At 52.2% G+C, this 9,733-nt stretch overlaps 1 protein-coding gene across 1 annotated transcript; it reads left to right on the forward strand.

Annotated features, from left to right (window-relative positions):
* Nucleotides 1-6,944: 6,944 nt before the first annotated feature.
* On the forward strand, nucleotides 6,945-8,360 carry LOC123048093 (probable NAD(P)H-dependent oxidoreductase 1). The gene is made up of 2 exons (XM_044471262.1): nucleotides 6,945-7,747; nucleotides 7,932-8,360. Exons 1-2 carry the CDS (start codon nucleotides 7,022-7,024, stop codon nucleotides 8,157-8,159), a joined length of 954 nt encoding a protein of 317 aa, XP_044327197.1. The 5' UTR covers nucleotides 6,945-7,021; the 3' UTR covers nucleotides 8,160-8,360.
* Nucleotides 8,361-9,733: the final 1,373 nt, after the last annotated feature.

Consider the following 9,733-nt stretch of genomic DNA (forward strand, 5'->3'; position numbering starts at 1 on the left):
TAGACTAAAACAACATAGGCGGCACACAGGCTCGCGGCGAATGCATCTAACACTACAAGCAAGCCTACATCAGTCCCAAGAGGTACTGTGGAGGTAATCGTAGCCCGACAGCTGGTAGTGAGGCAACGGATAGCCCTCCACGTCAGCAGACTGGGGGCCGCGGATACTCAGGTGTAGAGCCCGACGCTCAGGTGGCAGAAGAGGACCAAGTGCAGGGGAGTAGCCTCCCACCTCTGGCCAACCGACACCGTGGGGCATCACGGTCCTGGCTGGGTAGATCGCAGTACGCGGTACCTGTCCAGATCGGACAAAGGGGTGCAGCAGCGTCAGAGCACGGTAAAGGTGCTGACGGGTGGTGTACATCTCGTGGCGAAGAGCTCGGTTAGCTCGATCCAGCCCATCAGCATGCAGAACCAGGTTCTGATGGTAGAAGGGCTCTCGGGTGACAGTGGAGTAGGCAGCAGTATAGTATCCCTCCGCACCAACATCAGATGCGATAGCAATATGCCTGAAAGGGGAGGTGTCCAACTCCCGATACTCTCCACGAAGACGTGTCAGAGCAGCATAGGCAGCATCGTGGACAGCCATATCGATGGTCACACCAACACCATGTGCGGTGTGCAGCACAGTAGTGGAGTCGTACTCCCGAGAGTAGAGGTGGACGATGGCACGGTACTGCTCCTGGTTAAAGTCCTGGTACTCCTCGTAGACGGTGTACTCAGGGTGCCAGCGATAACCCAGATAGGTCATCATCTCAGCTAGCACCGCAGGTGATCCCGAGGCACCAATGGCCATCGTGTGGCGAACGACCTGCCTCGTGGGTTCCATCTGAAAGCAAAGACGTTTCAAAGGAGTCAAATGACAGTGTGTGAATTGTTCAAAATACTATTCTAAGAAACAACTATGGCTTATCCAACTTTGGGGTGAACACGGTCACGGGATCCTAGTGTTAGAGTTAGTAAATTCGTTTAACCCGAGTAGAAGAGAGTTCAGAGTCCCAGAGTAAAGGTCGAGGAGTAAAAGATCCTAGTACCACCCAATGGCGACGTGGGCCCGTAAGACACACAGCCATGTTAGTAAAAGTTTTCGTAATGTCTAGACTCGACTTCGGCCAAGGAGTGTGGAAAGGGGGATTCCTACCGGCAGTCGGCTCTGATACCAACTTGTGACGCCCCCGATTTGACCGTACACTAATCATGCACGCAAATGTGTACGACCAAGATCAGGGACTCATGGGAAGGTATCAATCACAACACAACTCTAAAACATAAATAAGTCATACAAGCATCATAATACAAGCCAGGGGCCTCGAGGGCTCGAATACAAGTGCTCGATCACAGACGAGTCATCGGAAGCAACAATATCTGAGTACAGACATAAGTTAAACAAGTTTGCCTTAAGAAGGCTAGCACAAACAGGGATACAGATCGAACGAGGCGCAAGCCTCCTGCCTGGGATCCTCCTAACTACTCCTGGTCGTCGTCAGCGGCCTGTACGTAGTAGTAGGCACCTCCAGTGTCGTAGGTGTCGTCGTCGACGGTGGCGTCTGGCTCCTGGACTCCAACATCTGGTTGTGACAACCAGATAGAAAAGAAAAGGGGGAAAGAGGGAGAGAAGCAACCGTGAGTACTCATCCAAAGTACTCGCAAGCAAGGAGCTACACTACATATGCATGGGTATATGTGTAAAGGGGCATATCAGTGGACTGAACTGCAGAATGCCAGAATAAAAGGGGGATAGCTAGTCCTGTCGAAGACTACGCTTCTGGTCATCTCCATCTTGCAGCAGGTAGAAGAGAGTAGATTGAAGTCCTCCAAGTAGCATCGCATAGCATAATCCTACCCGGCGATCCCCTCCTCGTCGCCCTGTTAGAGAGCGATCACCGGGTTGTATCTGGCACTTGGAAGGGTGTATTTTATTCAGTATCCGGTTCTAGTTGTCATAAGGTCAAGGTACAACTCCGGGTCGTCCTTTTACCGAGGGACACGGCTATTCGAACTGCAGGGGTGCACCACATAACCCAACACGCTCGATCCCATTTGGCCGGACACACTTTTCTGGGTCATGCCCGGCCTCGTAAGATCAACACGTCGCAGCCCCACCTAAGCACAACAGAGAGGTCAGCACGCCGGTCTAACCCTATGCGCGCAGGGGTCTGGGCCCATCGCCCTATGCACACCTGCACGTTGCGTACGCGGCCGGAAGCAGACCTAGCCTAGTGGCGTTCCAGTCCAATCCGGCGCGCGCCACTCAGTCGCTGACGTCAAGAAGGCTTCGGCTGATACCACGACGCCGGGATACCCATAACTACTCCCGCGTAGATGGCTAGTGCATATAGACCAAATGGCCAGACTCAGATCAAATACCAAGATCTCGTTAAGCGTGTTAAGTATCCGCGAACGCCGACCAGGGCCAGGCCCACCTCTCACCTAGGCGGTCTCAACCTGCCCTGTCGCTCCGCCACAAAGATCCACTTGCGGGTACTCCTACGAGCCGACCCGACTTTAGTCATCACATGTGTCATGTATATAGTATATAAGTATATACCCGTGATCACCGCCCAGGTGATCACGGCCCGATAGTATAGCACAGCAGACGGACAAGAATGTAGGGCCACTGATGGAAAACTAGCATCCTATACTAAGCATGTAGGATTGCAGGTAAAGGTAACAACAGTAGTAGCAAGGATAGGCTATGCATCAGGATAGGATATCGAAAAGCAGTAACATGCTACACTACTCTAATGCAAGCAGTATAGAGAAGAATAGGCGATATCTGGTGATCAAGGGGGGGCTTGCCTGGTTGCTCTGGCAAGTAGGAGGGGTCGTCGACTCCGTAGTCGAACTGGGCAGCAGCAGTGTCGGTCTCGTAGTCTACCGGAGAGAGGAGGGGGAAGAAACAGTAAATACAATGCAAACATAAGCATGACGATGCGTGACATGACAATGAGCGGTGCTAGGTGTGTCCTAACGCGACAGTAGGTGGTACCGGTGAAGGGGGGGAACATCCGGGAGGTATTCCCGATGTTTCACGTTTTCGGACAGACGGACCGGAGGGGGAAAGTTGCTAGTTCGATAGGTTAGGGAGGTGTGGTGGACGAACGGACTGCGTATTTGGATTCGTCTCGTCGTTCTGAGCAACTTTCATATAGAAAACATTTTCATCCGAGTTACGGTTTAAAAGATATGAATTTTCAAAGTTTATTTGAATTTCTGGAATTATTTAATTAACAGAAAAAGGGGTATGACGTCAGCATGACGTATGAGCGACGTCAGCGGTCAACAGTCCGGGTTGACTGGTCAAAACTGACACGGGGGACCCACCTGTCATAGACAGTGGGTTAACAGAAGATTAAGCTAATTAATTTTCAGTTAATTAACTACTGGGCCCACCTGTCAGTGAGTGATTAGATTAATTAATTATTTTTATATATATAACATTTTTCTTTTTTTTTATTTTTGCGGCGGGGCCCGCATGTCAGCGGCTGGGCCTGCCCAGTCAGCACGTTGACTGGGTGGACCCAGTCCGCGGGGCCCGCTGGCAGTGACCCGGGGGTGGCCCGAGGTGTGCCACGTCGGTGGTGGCCGGCGGCTGAACACCGGCGACCGAAAATACGGCGGAGGCGCTCGGGACCTCGCCGGAATCCACGTACAGGGGGCCTTTTGGCCCGTGCGTTGCTGCGTTCGAACGAGTGAGCAACGCCGCATCCAACGCGGGTGGCCACGCAAGCTGCGATGGTCGGAGCCGCCGCCGGCGACAGGAACGGCGGAGACCCGAAGCACGGCGAACTCGCGCGCGATGAAAAGGAGGCTAAAACGGGCGGCGCGCTACTCCTACGGCGACTACTCGAAGCCACGAACGTGTTGGTGAGCTCGACGGACCGGGACGAGCCCTACCGTGATGGCTACGAGCTCGACAGCGGAGCCCGGGCGCGGCAATGGCGTCGCGTCGCGCACAGCTTGCTGCGGCGCGTAAACGGAGCTAGGACGGGGAGAGGAAGGGGTGGAGCTCACCGAGCGGCTACGAAAAGCCTGCGACAGCTTAGGAGCGCAGAGGTGGCCGGAGACGACGGCGGTCACCGGCGGCCGAGGCAGAAGGGGACGAGCTGGATCCGGCGCTGTGGTGCCTCCCGGCTCCAACGGCGGGCACCGGTCGAAGTGGCGGACGATGACGGACGCCTACGGCATGTCGGGGGTGCAGGGCGATGACGGTGGCCGCGGGGACGACGGAGAACGGCGGCGAGCACGCTCTGGCAGTGGGGATCGAAGGGGAGAGGGAGGTGGATCTGACGGGGGAGGCGCAGAGGCCGAGAGTGAGAGCGGGGGCGAGTGGGAGAGGGGCCCGAGGAGGCGGGGGGCGCTGGCGCCCTTATCCTCCCCGTCGCCAGCGAGGTGGTGCGGCGGGGACGGCCCCTGTTCCGACCCCGGTCGGGGGAACAGGGAAGGGGCGAGGGGGGAAGGTGGGCTGGGCCGGGGGTCGGCCCAGTTGGGCCGGGGGGGTCCCGTGGGGGGAAAGGCCTTCTCTTTTTCTTTGTATGTTCTGGTTCTTTTGCCTTTTCTTTTTATTTGTGTATTTTCTTTTCTGTTTTATTTCATTTAAAAGTATTTAAGTATTTTATAAAAATGTGTTTTCTCCACCATAATTACCAGTGTATTATTTGGCACCCACCGAACATTTTTGTTCAAATTTTTGAAAACTTTTATTTTCCACTTTAATTTTAATTGAAGTTTGAATTAGGAGTTTGAAAAGAAGTGTGATTCCAAATGTGATCATGCCCTGTTTAGCAACATGATTAGCTTAATCACAGAGAGTTACTGTAGCATGATCCTCAGGGTGTTACATAACCACAACTAGACTGGCCTTGGATCTCCTCTCCCCTATCCTTGGATCACAGTGACTGGAGTCGACTGTTGGCAGCAATGCGTCCTAATGTGCCGAGGTAGGTGGTAGGGTAGAGGAGGCAAGGTGAACAAGGGGAGTTGGAGGAGAACCGACTGTGACGATGAGAGGATTGGAGGGGTGGGAGAGGATCGAAAATGAGAAAGGGAGTTGGAGAGATATTGGAAGGCCAGAAAAGATACTCCTATTTAATTAAAAAAAGGTCAAATAAAAGTCGCAAGTCGTAACAAGGAGTTGTCAATTTTAAAAACTCGTATAGAATCGAAAGTGATAGGATCCCTCCCTTAGACTTTGACTTTCAAAAGAAAAGAAGGAGCATCTTCTCTCCCAAGCAAAGCAAAGCAAAGAGAAATAGAAAGAAGTCGAACGTGGCCCCCTGTCAGTGTCATGGCAACCACCACCTTTTTTTCGAGAAAATGGCAACCACCACTTAATTCACACATATCTTACTACGCACGCAGGCAGGTCGGAGTGCTATTTATTTAAGGAAAGGGAGACCAGACCATTCAACTCCTAACAAGATCACGCACAACCCAAACGCCCAACCTCAACCAAATCCAACTCCTAACAAGCTAGATCAAGCTCCAACCATGGACCTCGAGCACGCCGCCGTGGCGACGGCGACGGCGATCCCGTGCGTGAGGGTGGGAGAAGAGAGTGGAAAAGGAGAAGATGGGATGGGATGGTGGGTGGATGGCAGATGGTTCACATGGTGCATGCAACGGACAAAGAGGACACAAAAAACTTTTGCTTTGTGCCTGCCTCCGACTCAAATCCGTCCCAAATTTGCACTGGAATTGGGTCCGAATGGATACGGAACGAACAGAAAGTGCAAATGGGTTTGTGCGTTGGGCAAAGATTTCTGTCAGCATGGATCCAAACGGACAGGGGCGGACGAAATGTGTTTGTGCGTTGGAGTTGCTCAAACTTTTGTTGGCCAATCCAATGCCAAGTGATTTGTCTGGAATTTGAGGTTGATGCGCTGGAGGTGACACCAGATGTCGACGTAATTTCACCATGGCCATCGGCCCAGGCCACCGTAAATGTCACTGATCCAGGCGCGGTTGGCGAATAGTTTTTTTGAATTGACAAACATTTTTTGAATTTGGGGAATAATTTTTGAAATTTCATGAATATTTTTGTTTCCAATAAAAACATTATTTCAAATTTATGACATTTTTTGGAATCGATGAACTTCTTTTGAAATTTGGGAGCAATTGTGAAAATTCGTAAACACATTTTGAATTTATAAAAAATCATGAACATATTTTGAATTTGTGAAAAACATTCAAATTCCGCACATGGGCTGGCCCAAAAACGCGTGCTTGGGGAGCTGGGGTGCTCGATTCCTCTTTATCTGGTGCACAGGTCACCAAGTAGGAGGTGCATTTAAGTTAGGGTTTTTTATTCCTCGCATGGTGTCACTCAACGAACGGTGATGCTTCATCTTCTAGCTAGTCGGGAAAATTGTGCACCACCTTGCTCCTGAAGTAGCGGAGCGCCATACTATCGTAAGGACGTGCCTCCTCCTCCGTGGTGTTGAGGGTGCCGAGCCACACTCACGCACTCGTGCAAGGGGCGCAGATCCCCGTCGCGTAGTCGCCCGAGGGCCGGCGTTGCACGCTGTCATACAACATGGAGGAGCTCGGACATATGCCAGTGTCGAAGGGGAGTTGGAGGAGAACTGACAGTGACAAAGAGAGTGGGGGGGGGGGCCATATGTCAGTGTCGGACATAGAGTGGGAGAGGATAAAAAATGAGAAAGGGAGTTTGAGAGGTTGAAAGGCCTGAAAAGATATTTAAAAGTCAAATAAAAGTCGCAAGTCGTAACAAAGGAGTTGTGAATTTTAAAAACTCGTAGAGAATCGAAAGTGATAGGATCCCTTAGAATTTGACTTTGAAAAGCGGAAACAAGAGCATCTTGTCTCCCAAGCAAGAGAGAAGATCAAACTCAGACTCAGACGTGCTTGACATGGCAACCACCACTTTTTTATTCACACATAGTCTATCGTACGCACGAGCGCTATTTAAAGGGGTACCATTCATGCAGCCGGCCGGTCAAGTCAAACGCCCAACCCCAACTCCAACCCAAACCTCAACCAAATCCAAACTCCCAACAACCATGGCGACGACGGCGATCCCGTGCGTGACCCTGAACACGGGCCACGAGATGCCGGTGCTGGGCTTCGGCACCGGCTCCTCGCGCGTGCCCGCCGACCTGCCGGACACCATCGTGCACGCCGTCCGCCTCGGCTACCGCCACCTCGACACGGCCGCCATGTACGGCACGGAGCCGGCCGTGGGCGCAGCCGTCGCCGAGGCCGTCCGCTCAGGCGCCGGCGGGATCTCCTCGCGCGAGGACCTCTTCGTCACCTCCAAGCTCGGGATCCCCAACGCGCGCCCGGGCCGCGTCGTCCCGGCGCTCCGCGAGTCCCTCGCCCGCCTCGGCCTCGACTACCTGGACCTCTTCCTCGTCCACTGGCCCGTCGCCGCCGACAACCCGGCGGACAAGGCCACGCTGGCGGAGTTCGACATGGAGGGCGTGTGGCGCGGCATGGAGGAGTGCCGCCGCCTGGGCCTGGCGCGCTCCGTCGGCGTCAGCAACTTCTCGGCCGCCAAGATGGAGCGGCTGCTGGCGCTGGCCGCGGTGCCGCCGGCCGTGAACCAGGTGGAGCTGAACGTGGGGTGGAGGCAGGAGAAGGTGCGGGAGGTGTGCGCGAGGCACGGCGTGGTCGTCTCCGCCTACTCGCCGCTGGGCGCGTACGGCGCCTCCTGGGGCTCGGACGCCGTCATGCACAGCGGCGTCATGCACCACGTCGCCGCCGCCAAAGCCAAGACCGTGGCCCAGGTAGTAATCTCTTTTCTTTTCTTTTTTGCTAAATGAAATTCACAGATAGATATATAAATTTCTCATATCATATAGTATCAGACTAATTAGTTTATGATGAAATTAGCTTTTGCTGTGAGACTGTTTGAGTTGATCCTGCAACTGCATGCATCAGAAAGATTTCCATGACGATGTGTACGTGCAGGTGGCGTTGAGGTGGGTGTACGAGCAGGGCGTGTGCTTTGTGGCCAGGAGCTTCAACAAGGAGAGGCTCAAGCAAAACATGGACATCTTTGTTGATTGGGAGCTGAGCGATGAGGACAAGGCCATGATCGCCACGATACCGCAGAAAAGGGCGTGCCAGGGGGACTACTTTGTGTCGCCCGACGGACCTTACAAATCACTCGAGGAGCTGTGGGACGGCGAGATGTGAATGTACCCAAATATTTCTAGTACAAGTTCTATCAACAACAAGTATTGCCTCGCTCGTCCATGCCAGGGGCGGTGGACCTTACAAATCACTCGAGGAGCTGCGGGATGTTGAGATATGATAATATGTGTATCTATTTCTGATTACTAGTCAAATTTTGTAATACAATTTTAATGAGCAATACGGGCTACATACGGAGCAAAATGAGTGAATCTACGTTCTAAAATATGTCACATATGTCCGTATGTAGCAGTGGCGGAGCTAGGCAGGAATCTCAGGGGTGCCAAAAGTCAAAACATGAACTACTAAGAGGGCAAGGATTGATCTTTTCCTTATCTAATCCTCGAATAGTAAAAAAACTCGTGTGTTAGCGTCGTTGTCACATAAGAAAAACTTGTATGGAGTTTCTGCTGAATTTCAACATTCTAAATTATTCTAAGAGTCAGTAGTATAGCTCCTCAATTTGTGAGGTGCGAAACAGAAGAGTAGTACTCCCTTTGCAGGGACATTTATTTTGAAACGGAGCGAGTAGCATTTTCTATGAAATAGTATATGCCTCCCGTCTGGTTCACATAGTAATATTAATTAATAATCAATCATGCCTAGGTAAATCCTACAAGCATTTTGGAGGCGGGGAGGTGAACATTGATCTCCAACCACGGTGATGTACATCTACCACGCTGCCGGTCAGCTCCAATCCCATACTCCTTTCTACAGCATGTATCTTCTCACCAGCCACCTCCATGCATGCAAGGCGCAGTCAGACTCACCCACCTCCACGCTGCCTGTTGGTGAAAATCCCCGCCTCTGGAGAACTCTTTGCAAACACTCGATGACACTTGATTCGATCCCTTGAAATTGAGAACATGCTCTTATGCATGCTCCGCGTCTGCAAGGACTCCTGCATCATCATATCGCCTTTCATCCGCATAATATATCCTCCTCGTCGGATGAGGAGTGTCTGTATCTGGTGCTTCAAAGAAGAAGGAAAATTTTGTCAAAAAATGCAACAGCCACCGGACATGGACACAACATGCTCTCTGGTGTTGCTTCAAGAGGAGGTCATTCACGGGGATGGATGGATGAATGCAGGACGTCCAACATGAGGAGCCGTACCACTGCCGCTATCTCCACCTTCGCTTTGGCTCACGGCATCGGCCGTCACCATTTTTGCCCATCCGAAAGTGCCGGCGAAAGTTGTTCACAAATAGGGCATCGGGGCAAAAGTAGTCATCCATCAACATCAAATGCCTCCGTGTCCTGTTCTGGTTCAACACTCGATGACCCTTCCCTTGAAATTGAGAACATGCTCTTTTGCATGCTCCATATCTGCAAGGACTCCTGCATCACCGCTTTTCATCCGCATAATATATCCTCCTCGTCGGACGAGGAGTGTCTGTATCCGGTGCTTCAAAGAAGAAGGAAAAAATTGTCAAAATTGTAGCAATGGCATTTCACCGAACACTTGCCGGGCGTGATCACCCCCACGGATGGCATTCGCGGGGGTTGATGGTACCCGTGCGGCAGACAGACGAGAGGTGTGAAATGGCGGAGTAGGCAAAGCGGGCAGGCGGTGG

The sequence above is a fragment of the Triticum aestivum genome, chromosome 2D, assembly GCF_018294505.1.
Source record: "Triticum aestivum cultivar Chinese Spring chromosome 2D, IWGSC CS RefSeq v2.1, whole genome shotgun sequence".
NCBI classification, from domain to species: domain Eukaryota; kingdom Viridiplantae; phylum Streptophyta; class Magnoliopsida; order Poales; family Poaceae; genus Triticum; species Triticum aestivum.

Coding starts and splice junctions, on each gene's coding strand:
- LOC123048093 (XM_044471262.1), top strand. CDS start 7,022: ATGGCGACGACGGCGATCCCGTGCGTGACCCTGAACACGGGCCACGAG. Junction 7,748..7,931: donor AAGCCAAGACCGTGGCCCAG/GTAGTAATCTCT, acceptor GTGTACGTGCAG/GTGGCGTTGAGGTGGGTGTA.